This window comes from Brachyhypopomus gauderio, chromosome 6 (genome assembly GCF_052324685.1).
Source record: "Brachyhypopomus gauderio isolate BG-103 chromosome 6, BGAUD_0.2, whole genome shotgun sequence".
Lineage (NCBI taxonomy): Eukaryota > Metazoa > Chordata > Actinopteri > Gymnotiformes > Hypopomidae > Brachyhypopomus > Brachyhypopomus gauderio.
In genome coordinates this window covers 20121902-20149220 of record NC_135216.1, presented here as the reverse complement: position 1 = coordinate 20149220, position 27319 = coordinate 20121902, and the positions used below count along the sequence as shown (strand labels likewise).

General features: G+C 43.8%; 1 protein-coding gene across 1 annotated transcript in view; it reads right to left on the bottom strand.

The window, feature by feature from the left end:
* Positions 1–23267, bottom strand: part of tmem170b (transmembrane protein 170B) — a 28367-nt gene extending 5100 nt beyond the window's left edge. Inside the window, exons 1-2 of the mRNA XM_077007820.1 lie at positions 22833–23267; positions 14816–14986 (exon numbers count right to left, since the gene is read on the bottom strand). Coding sequence (XP_076863935.1) covers positions 14816–14986; positions 22833–23007 — 346 coding nt within the window. The 5' untranslated portion in view covers positions 23008–23267. The remainder of the gene's footprint in view (positions 1–14815; positions 14987–22832) is intronic.
* Between the last annotated feature and the right edge of the window lie 4052 nt (positions 23268–27319).

The following is a 27319-nucleotide window of genomic DNA, read 5'->3' as shown; positions in this document are numbered from 1 at the left end:
TTATCATTTGAACACCACGCATGCAGCTGTCCTGCATATCACCAGTGCACCTGGTCAACCTAAAATCACAGCTACACTGGGAAGGCGAGCGTTTTCGAAGCTCGCTACAAAAAAATACGAGTGAGCTAAAAACAAAGCTATCTACTGCTACTACTGTAGCCCTTACAACAGATTGTTGGACGGCTCTAACAACAGAAAGTTACATTACTGTGACGTGCCACTACACTGACGAGAACTGGCAGCTAAAATCTGCAGTGCTGATTACGACGAACATGTCGGATAGACACACCGCTGACAGTTTAACTGACAAGCTCAATGATGTTGTGGAAACTTGGGCACTCTCCGGTCGCGTTACAGGATGTGTTCACTACAAAGCTAGAAACATTGTCCAAACATGGGCTCAATAATATTCTGTTTGGCTCTCTATTTAATTTCTTCTTTTTTTTAAACATTTTTTTAATGTCTAATGTTTCAAATTGAACTGAGCCAGTCCTTAATTTATTCCTTTTTTAAAATGAAAGAATGTATTTTGTTATACCATAAAAATTTCCTCATGCATAATTACTTGAGCAATATATAATACAATATAATTATCATAATATAATATATACTTTTTGAACAAAGTGTTTTAACTACACTGCTCAAAAAAATAAAGGGAACACTTAAACAACACAATGTAACTCCAAGTCATCCACACTTCGTGTTCAGATAGGAAGCAACACTGATTGTGAATCAATTTCAACTGCTCTTGTGCAAATGGAACAGACAACAGGTAGAAATGAGAGATTTTCAACTGATTTCAAAGATTTTTATTAATTGAGATCTAGGATGTGTTATTTTAGTGTTCCCTTAATTTTTTTGAGCAGTATATTTAGCTGATATTTTTTAAAGCCCTATTGAAACACTGAAATTCAGGTGAAAAACGCCGCTTATCGATTAATCGAAAGTCGATCGATAAGATCAGTCAACTAACGATTAATGAATTAATCGATAATTTGCATCCCTACTTCATATACAAATATATGCTTCATAACACTGGTGAATGACGTTGTGGTGCTATTAGAGCCATATTTAATATTTTGTGTGACTTCCACGAGCTTGAAGGACCGCATCCATGCGGTTTGACAATGATTCATACAATTTATTGATGAAGTCATCAGGAATAACAAAGAATGCAGTCTTACATGCCTCCCAGAGTTCATCAAAATTCTTTGGTTTTGTCTTCCAAGCTTACTCTTTCATCCTACCCCAAACATGCTCAATGATGTTCATGTCTGGTGACTGGGCTGGCCAGTCCTGGAGCACCTTGATCTTCGCCTTGAGGAACTTTGATGTAGAGATGGATGTATGAGATGGAGCACCATCCTGCTGCAAAATTTGACCCCTTTTATGACTGGGAATGTAAGATGTAGCTAATACTTCTTGATATTTTAGGTTATTTATATTGCCTTCCACATTGCAAATGTTTTGCACACCCCCATACTGAATGTAACCCCAGACCATGATCTTTCCACCACCAAACTTGACTGTTTTCTGGGTGAATCTTGAATCCATACGGGCTCCAGTAGGTCTCCTGCAGTATTTGCGGCGGCTGTGGTGTAATTCAACTGAAGATTCATCTGAGAAATCCACCTTGTGCCACTTTTCCAGCGTCCATCCGTTCAGCAGGCTGTGGGCCTTGGCAAATGCCACATGGTTTTTTACCTGCCTTTTTATTTTAGTGCTGGCTTCTGGGCACTGATTCGACTATGGAGGCCAGTTCTAGTTGACACAGGGGCTTGAGGTGACCAGGCCTGGTGGAGCTCTGCTGCAGTGGAAGAGGGACTGGCTTTGGATTTTCTAACCAACAAATGTTCCTTCCGAGCAGTTGTCTTGTGGGGTCTGCCGGACCTGGGCTTGTCAAAAACATCTCTAGTCTCTTCAAAACTTTTTTTTTATTCTTTGTACTTGACACTGAGAAACATTAAAGGTGCCAGCCACCTCTGCAGTGGATTTGGTCTTCAGCGTCTTGATAATCAAGGCTTTGGTCGCAGGATGGATTTTTAGCATGTTTTCAGAGGTCAAGTTGCAGTGCAAGTGAAGGTCTGGGGTGCTGGAGTTCTTTTTATACACACCCACTAATTAACAAATCAATTAGTGAGCACAGGTGAGGCTGTAAACTAGAATTGGGTGCATTAAATGACAAGGCGACAAAACTTTTGTCTTGCCAAAATCTGACCTTTCTTTAATTCATTAAATTAAAAGCTTTTTTTTGTAAATTAAGTCTCATTTGGGAGGGTTTCAGCTTTCATATGAGTCATTTCTAAAACCAATCGATGAATTTTAAGTCAGTTTATAAGCTTTTGTTTCCACAACATGGATAAGCGACATAACTTATGTCAAGGACTGCATCTATATATATGTGTGTGTGTGTGTGTGTGTGTGTGTGTGTGTGTGTGTGTGTGTGTGTGTGTGTGAGTTGACAGCAGATGATCACATCCAAAACATCTAGCATGGTACAGCTCAAAGATGACTGGGATATCCCCGACCGTTCTGCCAGTTATCTTTGAAATGAGCCAGAAAAGGTGTTGTCAGCACCTGTAAAGGAACTGGCAATGCGCCACTCCTCGCCATTTCTCTCTCCAAATCTGGACCCAACTCAGCACAGAGGTCCAAGAGTACAGCTCTTGGAAATCTGAAACGGCTTATAAGCTAGTCATCATCATGGGCCAAAAAAATCATAATGGTCACGGAAAATGCACTCTCGGCGAATTCGGCCATTAGCAATATATTCCAGTAATGCCAACGCTGCAGTCTTCCAAGAACTCCAGCGCAACATTTCATGCATGTTTATATAATCTCAGCTAAGTGGAAACATGTTGAATGATTATTTCAGTAAGGCGATGAAATTGTCTGATTAATTTACTTTATTTTACACAGTAAGAGTGTCAGGCCTGCCTCCCTCCTGTCGGTCATGTCTTCTGTTTGTCTTTTATTTTGAAATTTCCTAGTTGTGTCTGTACTGGTGGGAACTACATTACCCAGAATGCTGTGTGTAGGGGCTGGGAGGAATACTGGTTAATAAATGAAAATGTGCTTGAAACGGTGTACTGGTTGTGTCTCCGTGATAGCTAAAGTAAGCTATATATGCATAGCTATACATGGTGTCAGAAGTGAGCAGTTTAGCGAATGCCACGTACATTTGCCACTACATGTGTAAAGTGAGTGGACTCGAGGCTGTCGCTGTGAACGGAAAAGAAAAACCGAGAGTTACGGAGACAAAAGAAAAGGCACGCGAAACTCGAGCGAGCGCAGTGCAGCTTAGCAAAAACGGCCGGCGTGTTTTTTTTATTCCCAACGAATTTGACTCATAGCACAAAAAATAAAAAAAATAAATAAATAAAAAATTGAAGAAATGGTAGTTGCAGCAGTACAGATAACACACCCGGAGCCCTTCGACTTTTCCAACTCAGCCGAGTGGCCCAGGTGGATTAGGCGGTTTGAACGCTTTCGTCTAGCATCAGGACTAAGCACAAAACCAGAGGAATATCAGGTAAACTCTTTACGCTATGGAAGATGAAGCAGACGATATCCTAGCAGTACTGCCCCTCAGTGAGTCAGACAAGAAGAAATACGACACAGTTGTACAAGCATTTCAGCAACACTGTGTAGGGAAACATAATGTTATATTTGAAAGAGCCCAGTTCAATCGCAGATGCCAAGAAGAGGGTGAAAGTGCAGAGGCATTTATCACAGCAGTACATAAGCTCGCAGAGCAGTGTAATTTTGGCGCGCTGAAAGAAGAGCTAATCAGGGATAGGCTTGTAGTGGGAATTCGAGACCACAGATTGTCCGAACTTCTGCAGCTAGATCCTGACTTAACTTTGAGCAAAGCGATACAAAAAGTCCGCCAAAATGAAACCGTGAAAAAACAGCAAGTGGTACTGCATGGCTATAAAAATTCAGAAGCAGCCAAAGGCATTAATGTAGATGCTATAAGAGGAAAAGTGGGAAACAAAAGGATTTTTCAAAACGCAAAGTATGAAAAACAAGACAGAAAAGGCATCCATAAAGGTAAACAGCATCAGTACCAAAGAGACTGTGGCAGATGTGGTGCTGGAAAAAAGCACGCATGGAAAGATTGTCCTGCTAGAGAGGCTGAATGCCATAAATGTCACAAAAAAGGACACTTTGCCGCAGCATGTCGTACATCGAAAATAGACTCCATGTCTCATGGTGAATGTGAATCCTGCTCAGAGGACTTCGGTTTTCTCGGAGAATTGTCCTCATCTACTGTTCTAGAGTGGACAGAAACAATTTCCATAAATGGAACAATCCTCCAGTTCAAATTAGACACAGGAGCAGCAGTGTCAGCGGTCCCAGAGAGTGTTTTCATCAAAAACAAACTTGGACACCTCAAAAAAGCAAAGAAGGTGCTTTAGGGGCCAGGCCATAACATCCTAGATGTAAAAGGGTGTTTTCAAGGAGTCCTTAAGACGAAGGGGCGGAGCTGCACACAGGACATTTATGTTGTTGCTGGACTGACAAAAGCACTATTGGGGCTCCCAGCACTTGAAGCATTGAGCCTTGTCCACCGCATAGATGCGGTTACACAACAAAACACTCCAAACTTTGTTGCTGCATACCCCTCTGTGTTTAGAGGGCTTGGGCTACTGCAAGAGCCATATCACATTGACCTGGAACAAAATGCGTCACCATATACGCTTTCAACACCCCGCAGAGTTCCACTGCCACTGAGAGAGAAGATGAAGGAGGAGCTAGACCAGATGGAGCGTATGGGGGTCATTTCCAAGGTGAGCCACCCTACAGCATGGTGTGCAGGTATGGTAGTGGTCCCCAAGCCAAATGGGAAAATCCGCATATGTGTAGATCTTACTAACTTGAATAAGTGGGTCAAGAGAGAACGCCACATTCTACCAGCTGTAGACCTAGCATCCAATTTCGTGAACATTCTACCAGCTGGTCTACAGCTGGTAGAATGTTCACGAAATTGGATGCTAGGTCAGGATTTTGGCAGATTCCCCTCACGAATGAATCAAAGCCTCTCACTACATTCATTACACCGTTTGGGAGATATTTTTTCAATCGACTCCCTTTTGGGATAGTATCTGCCCCAGAACACTTTCAACGCAGAATGTCACAGCTACTAGAGAACTTTGATGGAGTGATCTGCCATGCCGATGACATTCTTGTTTTTGGCCAAGACACGATCGAGCATGAACAGCGTTTGCACAAGGTGTTGCAGAAACTTCAATCTGAAGGCCTCACTCTGAATGAAAAGTGTGAGTTTGGCAAGAGTGAAATGCTTTTTGTGGGACACAAAATCACAGCGAAGGGTTTAGAGGCAGACCCAAACAAGGTGAGAGCAATCCTTGTGTGGCTGACGTGCGCAGAGTTATGGGAATGGCAAATTACCTCGCAAAATTCCTCCCACAGCTTGCTTCATTTACAACTCCACTGAAGGAGCTACTAAGAGAAAGAAATGAGTGGTGCTGGGGAGATCCACAAAGAACAGCTTTCGGCAAACTCAAAGAAGAGCTGAGTTCACCAAAAGTATTGGCCCAGTACTCACCAGAGAGACAGACCAGGGTTGCAGCAGATGCATCTTCATATGGTGTCGGTGCTGTACTTACACAAAGACAAAGTGATGACACGTGGAAACCTGTCACATACATTTCAAGAGGGCTGAGTGACACAGAGAAGCGCTATGCGCAAATTGAAAAAGAAGCACTGGCGGTAACATGGGCATGTGAAAGGTTAGTCTCATATCTCCAAGGCCTCCACTTCACATTACTCACTGACCATAAACCACACGTACCCCTTCTGGGTACCAGAGGCCTAGATGAGTTACCACCTAGAATTCTCAGATTCCGCCTTCGCCTCTTGAGATTCTCTTATGACATACAGCATGTCCCAGGAAAAAAACCTTATAACTGCAGACACACTGTCGCGTGCACCGCTCAATGACGTGTGGACACAAGCTGATCAGCAGTTGGAAAAAGATGTTAGGGTTTTTGTGGACACCATAGTGGCATCACTGCCTGTGTCTGAGACTCGTCTGAAACAGATACGAGAGGCCCAAGCAGCTGACAACACATGTCAGAAAGTCAAACACTACTGCTTAGCTGGCTGGCCAGAGAAACACGCAGTAGGCAAAGACTTAAGACACTTTTGGCAAGTCAGAGCCGTACTGACCGTGGTGGATAACCTTCTCCTAAAGAGTGACAGATTAGTGATTCCAGTTCAACTACAGAAAGACATCCTTGAAAGGATTCATGAGGGACACCAGGGCATTTCTAAATGCCGAGCCAGAGCTCATCATTCTGTTTGGTGGCCAGGTCTGTCATCTGAAATCAGGCTGATGGTGGAACACAGAGTGCAGTGGTGTGAGCCACTGTTATCTAGCTCAGTCCCAGCTCGCCCTTGGTGTAAAGTAGGTATGGACCTCTTCGAGCATGAAAAGAAGCACTATGTGCTCATTGTGGATTATTTCTCCAGATACATCGAAGTGGCAGAGCTCAAGACCACATCCTCAGAGGTCACAGTGCGAGCGATCATGGACGTGTTTGCACGCCATGGCATCCCTGACGAGGTTTTTTCTGACAACGGACCGCAGTTTGTGTCAGACAACTTTAGACATTTTGCACGTGAGTTCAAATTCATACACACCACCAGTAGCCCACGTTATCCTCAAGCTAACGGGGAAGCAGAACGGGCAGTGCGCACCATCAAAGGACTGTGGAAAAAGGAGAGAGACTACAGCAAAGCACTGCTAGCGTACAGAGCAACGCCTTTAGAGCATGGCTTCTCTCCCTCCCAACTACTTATGGGGAGACGCTTGTGCACAACATTACCCCAACCTCCTAGAAATTTGTCCCCAGCGTGGCCTAATCTACAAGAGTTCCGCAAGAAGGATGAAGCAGTGCGAGAGCGACAGGTGAGTAACTACAACCGACGCCATGGCTCTCGTCCGCTTCCCAAGCTTCACATGGGGCAAAAGGTTTGCCTTGCTACAGAGCAGGTCCAAGGTTCTGTCATTGGACCAGCTCATACTCCGAGATCTTACTTGGTTGACACTTCTCGAGGGATGTTGAGGTGAAACAGACGCCATCTACGTCCAACTGGATTTGTCACAAGGTCTGGAAGATTGTCTAGACCTCCTGTTAGACTGGACAAATGAACTGTTTTATTTTTTATTTTTATTTTTTTTGGAAAAAAAAAAGAGATGAAGGTGGCGAGAGTGTCATGGCAAGATAATGGACTGTTTAAAAAGGTTAAAGAAAATTGTGGAAACAAAGCAATGTAGTTCTGAAATGGGTTCAAGTAAAAGGTGTTCATGGTTAAAGAAAATATGTGAAGATGTTGGAGAAACATTTAAAAAAGTACATGCTACAGAATGCTATTTGTATGGAGTATTGCTCATCTAAAAGGAGGAGGTGTACTGGTGGGAACTACATTACCCAGAATGCTGTGTGTAGGGGCTGGGAGGAATACTGGTTAATAAATGAAAATGTGCTTGAAGCGGTGTACTGGTTGTGTCTCTGTGATAGCTAAAGTAAGCTATATATGCATATATATACAGTGTCTGTCTTCACTCCCCTACCTCCTCGTTATTGCTTTCTGCCGTGTCTTGTTGAGTCCCTTGGTTGGTTAGTGTATTTAACTTGTGTTTAGTCTCTTGTGTTGTCGGTTATTGCAAGTACCTCTTGTTTGTATGCGATTTGGTATCTTGGTCTTTTGTGTCTGTAATACTAGTCTGTATGTACTCCTTGTATTTTGTATTCCCTATTAGATGTACTTGGTGTGACTTTGGTTTCTCTAGTGGTTTTGCTTGTTGATGTATTTGCTTTTATTTAGCCTTGTCCACCCAGTTATTTCTGTTAGTGTTGTTTGGTTCATATGTTAGGTGTTTGATTATTCTTGGTGTATGTTTTGTGTGCTTTGTGTATTTGTATCAGTTTTGACATTAAATTCATTGTTCAGTCCGCACTTGCGTTCAGCCCTCTCTCCTAGTTGTTACAAAGAGCTTACTACAACGTGTGCGTAAAGGATATCTTAATAGTTGTAATTTCAATGCAGCACTTCTAAGTGTCGCCAAATGACTAAATCACATTAGAAACATACGTACGCCTGAAGTGAAAGCACTTTCTCACGTTCAAGTCACATTTAGTATATCTGACCGTTTGCGTGAAACACAGTGTACGCAATGTTTTTGTATGTACGCACCGTTCTTACATGAGGCCCCAGATCTTATGCTAAATCTCACAGACTACCCCATTACGCCTGGCTCAGTAGCCAAAAATCTCTGTGTCATACTCAACTCTGACCTATCATTTGATAAATACATAGATAATACTACTAGGATAGCTTTTCTACATCTCCGTAACATTGCCAACCTAAGAAATGCATTATCCCAGCATGATGCAGAAAAATTAGCTCCAGATTAGATTGTAACTCATTACTGTCAGGATGCTCAAATAGGAATCTAACTAACTTCAAGTAGTTCAAAATGCTGCAGCCAGAGTTCTAACTAGACCTAGAAAATTCGATCATATTAGCCCAGTCTTATCAGCCCTGCATTGGCTCCTAGTTAAATTCCTTATCAATGTAAAAATGATTATGTTGAGCTATAAAGCACTGCAAGGGCTTGCTCCTGATTACCTCCAAGAATTTATCTTCTGTTATGAATCCCCATGTCCACAAAGATTACATGGTGCTGGCCTCTTATTAGTTACAACAATTAATAAGGTAACGGTAGGGGGGAAGAGCCTTTTTCTTATAAGGCCCCCCCAACTATGGAATAACCTTCCAGAATGTGTACGGGACTCTGACACAGTCTCAACCTTTTAGTCTAGGTTGAAAACTTAGAAAAACTATTTAGTTTAGCATTTGGTAATTAATGTCCCCCCTTAGATAAAGGTTACAGATCCAACAGTCCATGGACAAAGGGTTTTATGGTAAACTGGGGCACTGGTGCTGTCATCCTGTCGCTGCACGTGGTCACTCAAGTTTGTTGACAGTGTGGTGAATGGATGCCAATGTCTCAGGATGCTCCCAAGTCTGTATTATTTTCTGGTTCTGCCCTTTTAGTAAGGCTGTAATAATTAAATTTAGTGGTACCACACTTCAGAAATGTTTCAATATCCTCTGTCCAACATATAATCCCATACAGAGCTAATTGTCCCTCTTTTCTTTTTCCAAATGGCTGCCCTCCTACCCAAGAAATACTGAGATGAGAAGAGACAAGCCTTTCCTGCTATCCACCCTGGGCCTGCCACCTCCTGCCTAACCAGATATGATGAAGGATTAACTCACTGCCCTGTCTAACCAGCTGTGGATAAAGCATCAAGCCCCAGCCCCTCTCACCACTGCGAATTCTCCCCTGCTACGGCTTTATCTCCATGGCCCTGGACTACTATTACCGACCATCAAGTAGTCTAGGACTCTTATGAATAAGACACATGTATATAAATACACACAAAGATGAGAATTACTTATCATTCCTATCACTTATTTGTTTATGCATCTGTCTTATTGTTGTCATGGTGACCGACATCAGCCAGAAGAGGGTGGGCTCCGCACCCCAAGTCTTGGTTCCTCTCAAGGTTTCTTCCTCATGCTCTTATGGAGTTTTTCCTGGGGGCTTGGACTTGGACACTTTGTGCTTTGTGACAACTGTTGTAAAAAGTGCTATATAAATACATTTTGATTTGATTGTGATTTGATTTGAAGCATGGTGGTGGAAATGTGATGGCCTGGGCCTGGGCCTGGGCCTGGACAACTCCATATTATTCAGGGAACCATCAATTCCCAGGCCTATCAACAAATTCTTGACCAGAATCTCCTGCCATCAGTCAGGGAGTTGATGCTCGGGCAGAAATTGATTATGCAACAAGACAACAGCTTAAATGGCTTAAAGAAAAGAAGTTGGGAAGATTTGCAGTCGGGATTATTCTGAAGCAGGCGATACCACAAGAAGGAGTGTGCAAAAATCCCCAAAAGCAGAGACACTCATTTGTGGTTACAGAAGACATTTGGTTGAAGCAATGGCTGCAAACTGGTGTGCCACAAGCTCCTAACTGTAACGCGTTACTCCGCCCCCCTCATTTACTTACGTTTATTCGTCGGTTTTAGTGTTTTGCACCGCCTAGTTCCAGCCCTTGGTATTATGGGTCTCACCTGTACCTCATTGTTGTTTAAATAAGTGGGTATTTAAATCCTTAGTTAGGACACGGTCTTTGGCGATCGTTGTTTCATGCCCTCCGCGTTTCCAGGTTGTCCAGTCCAGTTCAGTGCCGTCTGTCAGTGCTCTAGATTTTAGTCGATACACTTTAGTCTTCGTTTCAGTCTTTATCAGTCTGTTCTGTCTCTGGTTATTACACGTTTTGTTGTTATGGTTATCGCGTGTCTGTTTCCTGCGGGGTTGGTCGTTGCCTTTGGAGAAACGTTGTCCTTCTAGTTCGCAACCCTGTTATGTTTGGTCGTTCCCTGTGTTTGTTCCTTTGATTTCCCTGTCTGTCAATGTTTCTATATTAAGGTTCATGTCCGCGTGTGTTCTAATTTTGAGTTACGTGCTTAAAGTCCTGTGTAGTTGAATACTTAAAGTTTCGTTTGTCTTTTCTAAATCTAGGTGTTTTCTCCCTTTCACTCGCGAATTATTAAAGACTACTGACGTGGTTGTTTCTAATGTCTTGTTGATCTGGTCATCGTTTAAAGAGTTGTTACCGCCCATAATGTTATGTGGTTTATTTAAATGCCTCGGTGATCTAGTCGTCACGTAAAGAGTGTTACTGTCACGTAGGGCAACGCCCCCTCTCGTAGCTGTCACTCTGGGTTCCCTCATGTCCGTGCTCCCTGCCTGTTTGTCCCGCCCTGCTCGTTGGTTTTGATTCCTCGTTTGTTACCACACCCCTGTGTAATTGTCATCACCTGCCCCTTGTTTAATGTCTGTGCATATAAGCCCCTGAGTCTCCCTTGTCCTTCGTCCGGTATTTTGAATTTATTTGTGATCGTGTCTATCCCACCGCTGTTCTCTGTGCCTGACCGTTTTCGTGTTTCTCCTGTTTCCCGTGCCCCCTGTCTTGTGATGCCTGTCTTTGCCTGTTTTACGGACTGCCCTCCTGTGATTGACCCTGCCTGGCTAAGCGACGACGATTATGGTATTCCCTTCAATAAATCTCGCTCTTCTCAGCGATTGTGTCCGTCTCCTCGCTCCGTGGCGCAAGCCACGTTACATAATACCGGACCTATCAGGGACACAGCGAGAGAGCGAGACTCTGGTGAGTTCAAACACTGTGAATGGATGTCGGCTGGTTTAATCCGGTTCGACTCTCCGGTATTTCAGTGCGAACAAACCAGAGACAGGAATACCCCTGGCGCTGCGGGTACAAGGAAGTCTCGTCGCCGACCAAAGAAAGTGCAGTCTCTTTCTACTGGCTTTCGCGACGAGACTCCATCTGAGCGCTGTGTGTCTGCCCGGTTTTGCGAACACGACGGGGAAAAAACCCCTGTAGTGCAAGCAGCGGGCAGACGGTCTGAGCGCACAGACAAGTTTTCGCTTAACCCTCGGTTGACTCTCTCTGACCACCGCGAGCTCCCGGCGCCTCAAGGGAGGCGGAGCCGCAGCAGAGAGAGCAACCGAGGAGCTTGTGTGTCTGTGTGTTCTGCCAGGCTCACCCAGGACCCTGAGGAGGAGGACCCACCGCCTCTGATCCCGCCGGCTACTCCTCATGACACCCCCAAGTATTTTTTGGGGGGGAGTACAAGCCACGTCAGTATGGCGGCTCCGCCCCCCGAGGACGTCGGCTTGGTGGCTCCGCCCCCCGAGGACGTCGGCTTGGTGGCTCCGCCCCCCGAGGACGTCGGCTTGGCGGACACGCCCCCCGAGGACGTCGGCTTGGCGGACACGCCCCCCGATGACGTCAGTATGGTGGCTCCGCCCCCGATGACGTCAGTATGGTGGCTCCGCCCCCGAGGACGTCAGTATGGTGGCTCCGCCCCCGAGGACGTCGGCTTGGCGGACACGCCCCCCGATGACGTCAGTATGGTGGCTCCGCCCCCCGAGGACGTCAGCTTGGCGGCTCCGTCCCCCGAGCGCATCTCCTCACCTCAGGTTCCTGTCCCTGCGACCCTGGAGGGGTCGTCCACGCCGGTTCCTGTCCCCGCTGCCCGTCGGCAGTCCACGCCGGTTCCTGTCCCTGCGACCCAGGAGAGGTCGTCCACGCCGGCTCCTGTTCCCGCTGCCCGCCAGCGGACCCTGCCTGTTCCCGCTGCCCGCCAGCGGACCCTGCCTGTTCCCGCTGCCCGCCAGCGGACCCTGCCTGTTCCCGCTGCCCGCCAGCGGACCCTGCCTGTTCCCGCTGCCCGCCAGCGGACCCTGCCTGTTCCCGCTGCCCGCCAGCGGACCCTGCCTGTTCCCGCTGCCTGTCTGCCGGCTCCTGTTCCCGCTGCCTGTCTGCCGGCTCCTGTTCCCGCTGGCCGCCGCCCGGCCATGCCTGTCGCCCCAGAGACTGTGCTGCCCACGTGTGGGCTTGGACTCAGTGTGTTGTCTGCTCCACCCCGTGTTCCTGCCTCTATGCTTGTGTCCCCCTTGCTCCCGTGTTCCGTCCCTGGCTTTGTTTTAGTTCCTGTCCCCGTGGTTGTGTCTGTTCGTGTCCAAGTTCCTGTTCCTGTGTCTGTTCCCGGTGGTGTCGTCTCCGTCCCTGTCCCCATGTCTGTTCCCCAAGTCATCACTCACCTTGTTCCTGTCCCTGTCTCAGTTGTCCATAACGTCTTCGCCTCAGTGTTTACCTCTGCCCTGTCCCCTGGCCCCGCTCCAGTGTCTATCCCCGGTCCTGTCCTGTCCAGCCCTGCTCCTGTGCCTCGCCCTGGCCCTATCCGGTCTCCCTGTGTCCCGTGTTGTGCCGTGTCCCGGCCCAGCTCTTGGCCTGTCTCCCTGTCTCCAGTCCCTGCCGTGTCCCGGGTCCCTCGTCCTATTTTGTCTGGTCCTGTCCCTCCGGTCTGTCCTCTGTCCCTGTCCTGTCTGCCCTTGCGTGCCCCGGAGTGGCACGCTTTGAGGGGGGGTTCTGTCACATAGGGCAACGCCCCCTCTCGTAGCTGTCACTCTGGGTTCCCTCATGTCCGTGCTCCCTGCCTGTTTGTCCCGCCCTGCTCGTTGGTTTTGATTCCTCGTTTGTTACCACACCCCTGTGTAATTGTCATCACCTGCCCCTTGTTTAATGTCTGTGCATATAAGCCCCTGAGTCTCCCTTGTCCTTCGTCCGGTATTTTGAATTTATTTGTGATCGTGTCTATCCCACCGCTGTTCTCTGTGCCTGACCGTTTTCGTGTTTCTCCTGTTTCCCGTGCCCCCTGTCTTGTGATGCCTGTCTTTGCCTGTTTTACGGACTGCCCTCCTGTGATTGACCCTGCCTGGCTAAGCGACGACGATTATGGTATTCCCTTCAATAAATCTCGCTCTTCTCAGCGATTGTGTCCGTCTCCTCGCTCCGTGGCGCAAGCCACGTTACAGTTACTGCCCATGTTGCATGTGTTATGTACTGTCTGCAATCTGGTCGTCACGTAAAGAGTGTTACTGCCCATGTTACATGTGTTATGTACTGTCGGTGATCTGGTCGTCATGTAAAGAGTGTTACTGGCCATGTTACATGTATTATGTACTGCCTCGTTCATCAAGTCACCATGTTAAGAGACGTCATTGTTCTGTCTTAATATTGTTATATCTAGGTATTATAGTGAGTTGATGTAATCCCAGTGTTACGTGGTCTGTCCAGAATGCCTCGTCGGTCTCGTCACCGTGTCGGGAGTTTGTCTTTGGATTCTAAATTAAATATACAGTCTACTGCAAGTGCAACCCTGGTCTCTACGCGTTTGTGTCCTACTTCACCCAAGTCCGCAACAGAATCGTTACACTAACTAAGAGTTCACATACTTTTGCACTTGGCAGATATTCAGTTTTTGGATAGAACAATTACTTTTGTTGTAGTTTTGTATAATTTTATTCTGTGTCTCTGATGTGGAATATCTGCTTTGGAAATAGAGACTGGGATGTTCACAAGAGTATTTTATTGAAAACTATGACCATGTTTGGGTGGTACACAAGCTTTCAAGCAGCAATATACACACTATATACAGTGCTGCTTGAAAGTTTGTACATGAAAGTTTGTGTTTGTGAAGGACAGGTAATTAATTACAGGGAGAGACAGGACCATGTTCAGGGAGAGAGGACAACAGAGCAGTGGAATCATGGAGCCAACAGAGGTGGAAGAATGGACACAAAATTGGGATGTTTGGAATACATCTACAATCACAGATGAGAAAAACAAGTAGCTGGAGAATTGATCCCTTGACTTCTTCTAAGGTTAGGGTTAATGTTAGGGTTAAGGTTAACCCTAACCTACTTCTGTAATTTGTGGGGAGTGATTAGGGAGGTGGGCAAGGCAAGGCAAAGCAAGTTTATTTATATAGCTCCTTTCATACACACTGGCAATAAAAAAATGCGTTACACAGGAAAAGAAAGAAGATTATTTCTGTTCTTGGGGACAGATAAGAGTATGTGAGAAGTAGAAATTACATGGAGAGGAAGACAGAAATAAGGGCAAAGCATTAGCTGACCCTAATCCTGACCCTAACCCTAACCTTAACCCTAACCCTAGCAGAGCATTAGCTGACAATTCCCAGCACACAAAGACTAAAACAAAGAACATCAGATGAATGGATGAGTGCAGCACAGGGTGGTGGAGTGGAAGGGGCAGAGGATGGAGGCAGGGCAGAGGGGGTGGAGTGGAAGGGGTGGAGCTGATGATGTAGTACTCACTGGTGATGAGGCTGCCAGTCATAGAAGCAAGACAGCCCACGCTGATGATCACCACGGTGATGAGACGACCACGCCGGTGCCGTTGCAGCATAACGCACATTAGCATGCCGGTGGCACCGTGCACAAGCAATGAGAAAAACAGGCACCAGAGGAACACCCAATACCACATTTCTGTAGGACACACACACACAAACACACACACACACAGAAAAACATGTACAGCAACTCTGAGAACAATTGAGGAAGTCGGGATGGGTGTGTGGGGTAGGATGATAGTGTGTGGGGTGTGTGTGGTATGTATGATGTGTGTGGGGTGTGTGGAGTGTATGGTGTGTGTGGGGTAGGGTTATAGTGTGGGGCGTGTGTGGAGTGTATGGTGTGTGTGGGGTAGAGTGATAGTGTGTGGGGAGTGTGCGGAGTGTATGGTGTGTGTGGGGTAGGGTGATAGTGTGTGGTGTGTGTGGGGTAGAGTGATAGTGTGTGGGGTGTGAGGTAGTGTGATAGCAGCAGATGATATCTGCGGTCGTCTTGGACACACACGGGTCATTTGAAGCACTTATCTCCTTTTATTAAAAGGTGCTATGAGTCCTCAATGTCCTGCAGTTGCTCTCATCAACAGACTATTGCTCAGTGTTACACATACTGTCACGCTCTCTCTCTCTCTCTCTCTCTCTCTCTCTCTCTCTCTCTCTCTCTCTCTCTCTCTCTCTCTCTCTCTCTCTCTCTCTCTCTCTCTCTCTCTCTCTCTCTCTCTCTCTCTCCTATTTTTCCACTACTGCAGAGGTGGGTAGAGTATTCAACAATTTTACTCAAGTAAAAGTAATGTTACTTGAACCAAATTTTACTCAAGTTTTACTCAGTAAAATACTTATTTTCCACCATTATTTGCAAATAAATTCTTTAAAAGTCAGACAAAATGATTTTCTCAATTTTTTTCACATTTTGTCTCTCATAGTTGAGGTCTACCTATGGTGTCAATTACAGGCCTCTCTCATCTTTTTAAGTGGGAGAACTTGCACAATTGGTGACTGACTAAATACTTATTTTCCCCACTGTATGTGAGGTCAGGGATGCTCGGTAGGTTTTTCTGTCACTTTCTTGCTACCGGTGGAGAAAGTTTGCATATATGATCACGTGACTGACCAGATTCATTTCATTGGTCACACATACTCAGGTAAAAGTAGAAGTCTTTCATATTAAAACTACTCTCAAGTAAATTTTTTCCCAAAAAGTTACTTGAGTAAATGTAACGGAGTAAATGTAACGTGTTCCTACCCACCTCTGACTAGATCATGTGCCAGCACACAGAAGTTCCTTTGAGGCTCTCTCATCACAGAGAGGCAGAAGAACCATTCCAGATTGTATTTACATTTACATTTGATGTCCACAACATTTATATTTGACCAGAGGATCTCAGGTGTTTTGTGAATGTAGGTTCAGTTTTTCATTTTTAATTGTGGCTCTTCTTTTCTGATAGCACAAATAAACGAGCATCAAGTGTATTTTACATTTTTATAATGTAAAATGAAAGGTCACGTCACTGATGACACATATCACGTCACTCATGGTACGTCACTCATGACACATATACCGGCCACACCGGTTTAAATAGCCTAAACGTGTCCGAAACGCAGCACAGTCGTTAATTATTTCTCAAGGGACGCTTTTCATTGTTGCACCGCTAAGCACATATGCAACAGAGCACAAATCTAGCTTGCTGAAAACAAGGGACGTTTAAACCAGAAATTCTACCAAACATTGAAGTAAAAGATGATGCCCCAAAAGAACTTTTGCCAAAGAAAGGAGCCATGTCTGTTGTCAGGAAGTACATAGGGTTTTAAAGATCAGACGTGGACCAAACAGTCACTGCAAATGCTGTCAAGCAAAAGTTGTCACGGCTGGTAGTAACGAGCAATCTGCTGCACCACCCATAAAGCTAGCTTATACTTGATGCATAGCAACTGGCGCCGCTGTCGCGTTGCGAGGTCATGCACATCTCGATTTTTGGAACTTCAGAGCTATATTTCTAGGTCCATTTTCAATATTTTCCAGCACCTTCAGCTCATGTTACATATTTATACAAATCTTATATGGTCGAAATGATTAGAAATAATCTGCTTTTTATCACATTAAAAGAGATGGTACCGTCTCCCCAGTATTCGACCACTGTTATTATTTATTTGTTTAAATATTATGTTATTTAATTAAAGGTAATATATTTGGGACTTTTCAGTACAATACAACCATTGACAAACATCCCTGTCTACTTTATGTCTAAATACCTTTTATTTGTTATTAACAAACTGTTGTGCAATTTATAATATTATGTGTAGCTGGTTCACATAAGTTATAGTTACATAGACCTACAGTTTTGATGTTGTCTGAAAAATGTTTTAAATAAAAGGTTTTGCATTTTTACTGCAACTGTCATGCTATATGATTCATTCACTACTTTAGTGCTACCATTAGAAAACTGATCATGTGGGGGCCATGCAAATCTGTATATTACATGTAATACTTAGGTGGAGACGTATTTCTAACAGTGGAATCGGGTACTCTTAACCACTCTACTGCAGTAATTCTTTTTGCAATTAATACAGTTAACACATCATGCAAAAAACCATCAAATACCGTGAAACCGATATCATTTAGAAAAATACCGTGATATAGAATTTTGGTCATATTGCCCAGCACTCATGACACATGTTACATCACTCATGACACACAGGGAGTGTTCCAGAACTGTTATTACTGTTATTGTACATTTGCAGTGACTGTTTGGTCCACGTCTGATCTTTAAAACCCTATGTACTTCCTGACAACAGACATGGCTCCTTTCATTCAGCTGACTGTTCTTTAGAGACGTTCGGCATTCAAATTCAAGGTGCTTAAGATAATTAAGGAAATATAATTCCAGATTTTGTGAATATACTAGCAAACTGACAGTGGTATGGTATATAATGTATGTCATAAACACACAACATTACATCGTAACCACACAACATGACATCATAAATACACATTATATCATAACCACACAACATTCCATCATTATCACACAACACTACATCATAAACACGTCCAGCTCCTTCAAATGTAATTTGCACGGTGTTTAATTAAACAAACTGTCACGCAGAACTCTGCCCTCCTCCCTTGTTTCCGCGTTTCCATAGTTCCCTCTGTCCTTAGTGTTTCCACCCGTGTCTTGTTTCACTTCCCTGTTTCAGGGTATTTAGTTTCCCCTACCCTGTCCTTCCTTGTCGGTCCTTGTTTGTAAGTTTCCCGTTCTTCCTGTTGTTATTCCACCTAGCCTTGTTCCTACCTCCTTGTGTTTTTGTTAGTTCTTCTTGTTTGTAAGTAGTTACGTTTCTCTCTCCTTGTCTCGCCTTCGCTCTCCCTTTAGCTCCTTGTCGCTCACGTTCTGTTCGTTTTATGCCTTTCTATATGTAGTTTTGATTCCCTGGTTTGTCGCTTGGTTCCTTATGTTGCTGAATGTTGTCCGTAGTTCTCATGCTTCTGTTTTCCTGTTGTAGCGTCTGACTTCATGTCATTTGTGCTTGCCTGTACTATTCGTAGTAATGTTTAAATGCCCCTAACTAGTCTTTGCCTCGTTTGTTATCCCGTGATAAGTCATGTTCTATGTATTTAATAATCTCCATGCCTGTTATGTTAGTTAGTTCTTGTTCTCTGGTATTGTGTGCTTACTAATTATCTTAGTCATTCTCTCGGTTTGTTTTGTTCCGCATACATTAGTGTTTTCTGATTCCCTCGCCTTAGTATTGTCTGTGTCATGCTTTAAGCTGCATTCCCCTCTGTTGTCTATTTCCCAATAGAGAGGTTACGCTCTTCAGTGTTGTGTTTTCTTTAAATAAATATTCTACTTTGCAATTGCGTCACCTCTGCCCAGTATAATCATTACACATACCTATCGCACATCATTTGAAGTTTTATTACAATGGTTTTAAGGAAAAATTATGTATTAGACATATCTGATTTAGTGTTTCTATGTGCTAGTGCCAGTTCTAGTTTGATTACAGTGGATAACAAATTTTGTTGCATGCAAAAACATGTGTTTAAACTAGGTGTGGGCATAGATAAATTTTTTTTATCTAGATTAAAATGGCTCATTTAGAATATGCGTGCTACCCAAGTAATGACTAAAAGTCAGTCTTTGAGATAGGGTTTCTAACCATGCCAATGTGGCAATCCACTGAGCGAGGAGATTGGTCAACTTGTCAGATAGAGCTGTGCTGACCTTGCCTCGGTTGCACTCAGTAGTTTGGCGGCGACTCTTCACCTGGGCTGCATCAGTGCTTGACCCAGCGTCAGCAGCATTAGCAAATGGGTGCTTTGCGTTTAAATGGTACTTCAGACTGGTAGAACTCCTACAATAAACTAATTCCGCATTGCATAAGTTGCAAACAACTTTAGTCTTGTGCAGAGGTGGGCAGTAACGAAGTACATTTACTTAAGTACTGTACTTAAGTACAGTTCTTGAGTATTTGTACTTTACTTAAGTTGATTTTTTTAAAATACTTATGACTTTCACTTCACTACAGTTGAATAACAAATACAGTACTTATCACTCCACTACATTTCTGTCCAGCTCTCGTTACTCGTTACTTCCACACACAACTCTCCTCCCCTCCCCCGATAGTATTTTCACAGGTGACAGCCTATCAGCAATCAAGGATGTGTCTGTGAGGTGTAAAATCAAGTTCGGTGTCGCTAGTCGTTCTTTTCCTAAATAACAGCAACATGAGCGGAGACGGCGGTGATGGAGCATGCCAGGGTTGCCAACTTTTCAAGATCGCTTGGAGGGAGATTTGAACCTGGACTTGGTGGCGAGTGTAAATTGTTGATCGGGGGGTGGCGAACGTTACCGGGCGGTGAAAAATGGACACAAATTAAGTATTATATCGCGATCGCCGGTGGTTGATAGATATAGATCAGAGGTAAATAAACTAGATTTTTTTTCGGCGTGAGATATCGGAAGTGTGGCGTGAGAGCGTGTGAAAACGGTCAAATGCGTGTGTCTCACGCTCAATGCGTGAGAGCTGGCAACCCTGGCATGCTCTTTTGCACCCATGGCCGTATCTCGACAAAATGTTCCAGTTTTCTGAACAGATGAATCATTCCTATCGTTTTAAATGCATGCTTTGTTTGCCAAAAACAAACTATATCACTGCATACCAAAATTCACCGTCCCACCTGAGGAAGTATATTACGGTATGCAGCCTAAATGTTTTGTTAAGTGACTATGTAGTCAGAGGAGCTTTGCAGTAAGGCTAGTGAAATGACTTTGCCTGCTCACTCCACTGCTAGGTCTGCTAGGATCACTATAAATAATGTTAACATTATATTGGCAAGTAATTCAAACTACGGAAACATCAATAAGGGAAACCGTGTGGGTTAATCGAATCTTGTCAAATAATGTTTCCATTCTAATGTCAGTGTAGAATTAATGTCAATAATTCTAATGTGGCTGTGATTTCTAGTTTGAAAAGAGTTTGTTAGCATGTTGGGTGGCATTGAGTTGGCGGGCTTTAGCCATACTGCAAAAGGTTGTAGCAAGGTTAGACTACCAAGATACCACACTGCTAATTTTACTTTGTCTTTGTTTATATTGACTGTAGCATAATGTTGTATTGGATGACTGAATACCTAACTAGCAAAGAGAGAAAACCGTCATTTTATTATTGACTTTTAATATGGTAACATAATTTGCTTAAACAGGTTAGGCTAGGTTAATCAGTGAATTGTGGTTTTAGAAAATGTTTTTGTTCCTTAAAATAAAGTGTAGGTTAAACTTTTCTGCTACCACTACCTGAATGATGTACATCATTGGAATATGCCTTATGGATTATTATCAAAGACTGTATGAATATTATGCCCAAAGAGGATTTGGTAGGATGTATAATACTTTTAAACTATAACTTTTTTACAAATGTGACGGAAGGTGTACTTTAATACTTAAGTATTTTTAAAAGCAAGTACTTCAGTACTTTCACTTAAGTAAGATTTTGAACATGCAACTTTCACTTGTATCGGAGTAGCATTTGACCAGTGGTATCTGTACTTTGACTCAAGTAATGAAATTGAGTACTTCGTCTGCCTCTGGTCTTGTGAATGTCTCCATTAGGAAGCTTCTTAAAAATGAATTTTCCATGAAGCAAACCTGGTGGCTTCGTGGCTGCATCCATGTAAGCACAAATGCGATTTGTTGTGGTAGTCTTTGTAATTCACAGGTTTGAAAACTCGTTCTCGCCCCCTACTGTGCAATTTTTGACCAGTGGTATCTGTACTTTGACTCAAGTAATGAAATTGAGTACTTCGTCTGCCTCTGGTCTTGTGAATGTCTCCATTAGGAAGCTTCTTAAAAATGAATTTTCCATGAAGCAAACCTGGTGGCTTCGTGGCTGCATCCATGTAAGCACAAATGCGATTTGTTGTGGTAGTCTTTGTAATTCACAGGTTTGAAAACTCGTTCTCGCCCCCTACTGTGCAATTTGGTTAAGAATACACCCGAGCGAAACTATCAAGGTGAAAGTCATCATAGTTTGCTTACCTATTTTGACCCAGTTCCTAACCCAACTTTAAGAATAGATTAATGGCGATATTTTTTATATCACCTGATAAGAGTATCACATTATCGAACACCGTTAACGCCGATAACAGCCCACCACTAGTTTAAACATATTATTATATAATATGTATGTATGTAGTGTATGTGTATGTGTGTGTGTGTATATATATATATATTTCTCCAGTACACTGGTATTTTTGTTCCAGTATGTATATATCTTTATGTATAGTATGGAAAATCAGTACCAATGAAGGTGAAGGAGCCCTAGGGTTAGGGTGAGGGTTAGGTTAACCTAGGGTGAGGGTTAGGTTAACCAAGGCTTAGGGTTAGGGTTAGCTCATCTATTCTGGCAGATCACTGCTGGAGACTGAGCAGGGATGTTCCTGAGGTCAAATATAAGTGAAAATCACATTTGTACATTTTAGAAGTGCACATGTACATACACTAAGCCTTATGAATAAATAATACATTTACTTAATTTTAATTTGAAAAACTCTACAAGCTTCAGCTTTTTTACTCTGTGTGAACAAGTTCAAACGTGTTATTAAGTCAGTTCATATTAGTCTTTTTACTGGGTTACTTGGGTAGTCATTTAAATTTATTAAATTATTACTTTCATATTTTATTTGAGTAATTATTATTTCATAATGCTTTTACTTGTGATAAATCATCACCTACATATAGTGTGTTACTCTAACACCTAAACCAATTTAATTGTTCATGTGCCCAACGTTCAGTGTATCAGGCCTTTGCACAACAGTGTTGAAAGGGAGGCGCGTGCCAGCGGCTCAGTGACGTGAACCTACTGGGCTGCCTGATCAGAACATACTCACATACCACAACAGATTCAGAACTTCAGCCCTTCCATTGTGTGTCAAATTTGTAACCGCATATTTGCTATATATTTTAACGAATCACTGAATACGAGTAATGTGTGCATGGCGTGTCTCTGAAGCTGTGCCATCAATACGCACGAGGAGGCTAAGAAGTTATTAATGATTATTCGACCATACACGACTCAGCTTCCGAACACACCATATCCGTCAGGAAAAGGACACAGTGACCTGCTATTTGGATAGAATAAATATTCATACGCCAACACCACAGGCTTAGCAAGGCCGTTAAGTGAGTGTCGTGGTACTAAACAAATAACGCCTTAATTTACTGACAGAGAATATGTGACCAACATATCATCGTTGTCTCGGTGCGCCTTGAGCGGGTATCACTACTGCAACATCACGGTCCATCCACGAGTATCCATTCAAAAATGGATGCGCGCGTGTACCTGCGGCGCCCGTTCAGTCCTATCGTATACCAACCGGCAAGTGCGCGTAACGCCGGCCACACCGGCAATGACCTACGCTGGAAGGATGGGTGGAATGAAGTCCCGGTTACAGGATTTGACTATAGGTCCCAGTCGCTGCCACATACCTGTGAAGTTTTGCTGCGGGCTTCTCGTGTCTTGCGCCCACAGTCTGTGCCGCGCGGACAGGTGAGGAGAATAATCCTCGCTCATGTCTTTGCCGCTTCCGCTGTCGGGATCGCACCCCTCTTTGTCAAATGGCTGAAGCTTTTGATGAAGACATCGAGGAGACCGGGGTGGCATGAGGAGGCTTTTCGCGCCCTCTTTACCGGTGTCTGTGCTTCGACTTGACGGTCTCCGGTCGGGTCAGGAAAGGACCGCTGCTTCGTCTTGTCATACCTAACAGTACATGCAGCTGCTTGGGGGCCATGATGGTTACGGCCAACGCGCAGCGAACACAAAGTCGCCCTTCATCGACCGGTCCTTCTACATAACGCTTAAAGGCGTCGTGCCTCTTAAAGGGGTGGCAGCGGTAAAAAAAAAATAGCCACGATAAAATACTGTACTCCTGTGTTGTTTACGATCGACAAACAGCACATAACTTAAATGTCAACAAAGTTTCAACTGAAAATATCGGCTATCTATAATTTCACTATGGCAAAGTCACTGCATTAAAAAATTATGCCGATTTTTTTTCAGATCAATTAAAGTGGTCGGCGCACTATGTGGCATGTTCTACTAAAAATATTTGCAATGGAAAGATCTGAGCTCTAAATCTAGCATTGGTGAAAGTTTTTAGGATAGAGATGCTACACCCACAGTTCTACCTGAGCTCCAGCTCAGGCCGCATCTCAGGGTGCGGATGCCCAGGGTGCAGTTCTCACGTTTCTCCATTGTCACTCAATTATAATGTATTTATATAGTGCTTTTTACAACAGTTGTTGTCACAAAGCAGCTTTACAAGTGTCCGAGTCCAAGCCCCCAGTGAGCAAGGACAACAGTGGCAAAGAGAAACTCCAATAGAGCGTGAGGAAGAACCCTTGAGAGGAACCGAGACTCAGGGGGGGAACCCATCCTCCTCTGGACAATGCCAGACACCATGACAACAGTAATTAAAGAGATACATAAGAGATACATTGTCTTCTCAATGTCAGTATGACATCAAATCCATCACTACAGGCACAGGTCTCCACAGTTCATGGCTCACAGCTGTATTAGAAGGGGGTGATGTAGCACTGATGTGTGTGTTGATGAGGGAGCCCCAAGATCCATGGAGTGAGAGTTGGCTCACTATTTATGCCTGCAAGGCACGTGCAAGCCACAACCAATAGATTAAAGCATTTTCGAGAGTCTATAGTGGCTTTGAAGCTGTGGTCTGTGTATTCAGGCCACTGGAATAATACTACTTCAGTCAAAGGAGCATTCAGTCTGGGGCATTTCCCACATCAGAAGATATTATGAGGAAAGGGCTTCCCACAGACTTTACTGCTCAACAGTCTGGAATAATGAGTCTAAACTCAATTAGATGCCATGCCCTTAACTTTAATAAAGCTGTCTGAATTTTAAACAACAAACAAACATTGTAGTGTTTTGCATATGAACTTTGTGATGATTTTAAGTGCCTTTTCTCCAGTGAGGACAATTCCATCAGGAAATCTGAACTACTGATTGGTTGTTCTTATATTTTGCCACAAGAGGGCCCCTGTGGGATTGCAGTCATGTGAGGAAAACAAGCTTTCAGTCAACATTCAGATTGAGAGCAATGTGGTCTGGTGGTTACGACACCGGTCTTGTGACAGTGACCGTGGGCTTAATTCCCTGGGGTTAGGGTTAGGGTTAGGGTTAGAGTTAGGCCTAGGCCAAGACAGCAGCACTTAACCCCAACTGCTCCCCAGGTGCCAGGCTAGGGCTACCCTACCACAACCCCCCTAGTGATCACTAGGGGGCTGTAGTACACACACACACACACACACACACACACACACACACACTAGTGATCACTAGGGGGCTGTAGTACACACACACACACACACACACTATAGTGATCACTAGGGAGCTGAGGTGTGTGTGTGTGTGTGTGTGTGTGTGTGTGTACCACAGCCCCCTAGTGTTCACTAGTGTGTGTGTTCCAGTATCACCAGTCCCCACCAGTATCACCAGTCCCCACCAGTACCACTAGTCCCCACCAGTATCACCAGTCCCCATCAGTACCCCTAGTCCCCACCAGTATCACCAGTCCCCACCAGTACCACCAGTCCCCACCAGTACCACTAATCCCCACCAGTCCCCACCAGTACCACCAGTCCCCACCATGTGTCACCAAATACACACTTACTTATATTTTTTCCCTAGTGTTGTCTACCCTGAGTCCCAAAAGCCCACAAGTGCATTACACATGAAATGAGGGAAATTCGAATGTAACATGAGAGTCTGCTGACTGAGTCTGTCATCACACTAGCAATGTGTGGTTAGTCATCAGCAGTTTGCCAGCATGTGTGTGTGTGTGTGTGTGTGTGTGTGTGTGTGTGTGTGTGTGTACAAAATACAAAACCAGCCAAACATGGTGCTTTATTTTTGAATAATGGTACTACTTTATAATAACAATTACATACTTGCATGTAATGTTTTGAAACCTGTGCATGTAACCCGATGTAACCTTTGTACATTCTGAATCTCATTACATTAAATGTTTTTCTCCTCTTTTATCGGTGGACCAATCAGCATGTGCCCATGAGACGGGGGACCAATCAGAACGTACCAGTGAGATGGTGGTTTAGTCAGCATGCACCAATGAGACAGTGGTTCACAGGGCCAGAGTGGGTCACTTTTTCAGCCTGGGAGTTCCATGCCCAAATCCGGCCCAAAATTATTTTTCCCTCCCAATCGGCCCAAACTAGATTGACATGAGCCGGCCCATCGGGAATCCTCCCGAATCTCCAGATTAGCCACTCTGGCTCTGGTGGTTCATCTAGTGACTGAAAGCTCTTGTGAATTCTATGGATGCTGCTTCTTTCTAAAATGTTGAAGTTGGAAAACACAACCACATTAAAAGTGTCAGTGTTTGCTGTCAGGGAGGAGTTTCACTTCTTCTCAGAGAGGCAGCGCTAGATCCATGTGCTCCAGGCCGTCACGCCTGTCTGCACTCAGAGACGGGAAAGTCAGAGCTAAAACTTGGATGATTTTGAATTAAAAAAAGATTAAACAAAATATCCAAAAGTGAAGAAATAATAATAATAATAATAATAATAATAATAATAATTCCCTCTCGTGGCCCAGTTGTGTCCTGGAAGTCCCAGTGGCTCAGGATGCTCATAACAATGTTTTGTCATTTGTACAGCCTCACCCTCCAAGTTCCTCTCATTACGGGTTTTCCCATAAACCTCTGTGTCATATCTCCAGGTTATGGCTACCGCGGGGATTCCCGTACATTGGCAACACCTTTGTAATCCTGGTGTTAAATTCATAGCCTCAAGACTACAAAAATACAGAGGTAACATACCTACATGTTTAGACACACACACACACACACACACACACACACACACACACACACACACACACACACACACACACACACACACACACAGTCAAGGCAGTATAAGCTGTAGAGCCCATCTGTCAGGTACATCTGTCATATGTTATATCTACCTGGGATTGCATGTCAAGTCTGGCTACATATGAGGGTCCTGTCTGTCATCTGATGTTATCTTCTTTGCTTCAGGACACCATGTGCAGTAAAACATATTTTGTACATCAACCACTCAAATAATGTAAAAACCCTCATCCTCATAATAATAATAATAATAATAATAATAATAATTATTATTATTATTATTATTATTATAGAATTGGAACTGAACTAGTGTTTGGCTTATATTGAGGTTCGGCCTATTTTTTATTCTTTTCACTTTTAGATCAGCTTCGCTTTTATTCAACAATAAAATTGTGATCCATATCAAGGAAATGATGCTTCAGGTATAATATTGTGATTCTGTTCACACTGGATAGTATGCTCAACAAACATTTACATTTTTAAAATATTTTATGCTTCCACCTGACATACAAAGACAATTTCAGCCCTCTTATGTTACAAAAAAGAAAATTCAAGGATCAGCGATGAAGTAAAGTTGATGTCTCTACAGCGCTCCCTACCTCCATACGGTTTAAGATATTGTAACAGTCACTCTTAAATGAATGTTCAGTACACCCATTTAATTTTCTTGGTTTACAACCATTAAACGTAAAAGTATTGTAACGTGCACAACGAAGGACTTGCATAAGGCAGTATGTCTGAGACTCAAATGCTCTTCATTATCTTCTGACACACTCATGGTGCTTAAAATCAATAGATGACGAAACAGAAAATCCAGCCACACCCTCACCAATATTACAGAGAAGAGATTATACAAGCTAGCAGTTCATGTGAAATCGGGTAACTACATTAAACACACCATTAATGCTCTAATACTACGTTAGAAGTTACTAATTGTAACAGTTCAACAGCAATGGTTAGTAAATACAGCAGTTTACGCTCAGCGCATAGTCAGCAGTGCATGACGGGAGAAAGACGCCCCTCCTCTCCTCTCTCTCACACACACACACACACACACACACA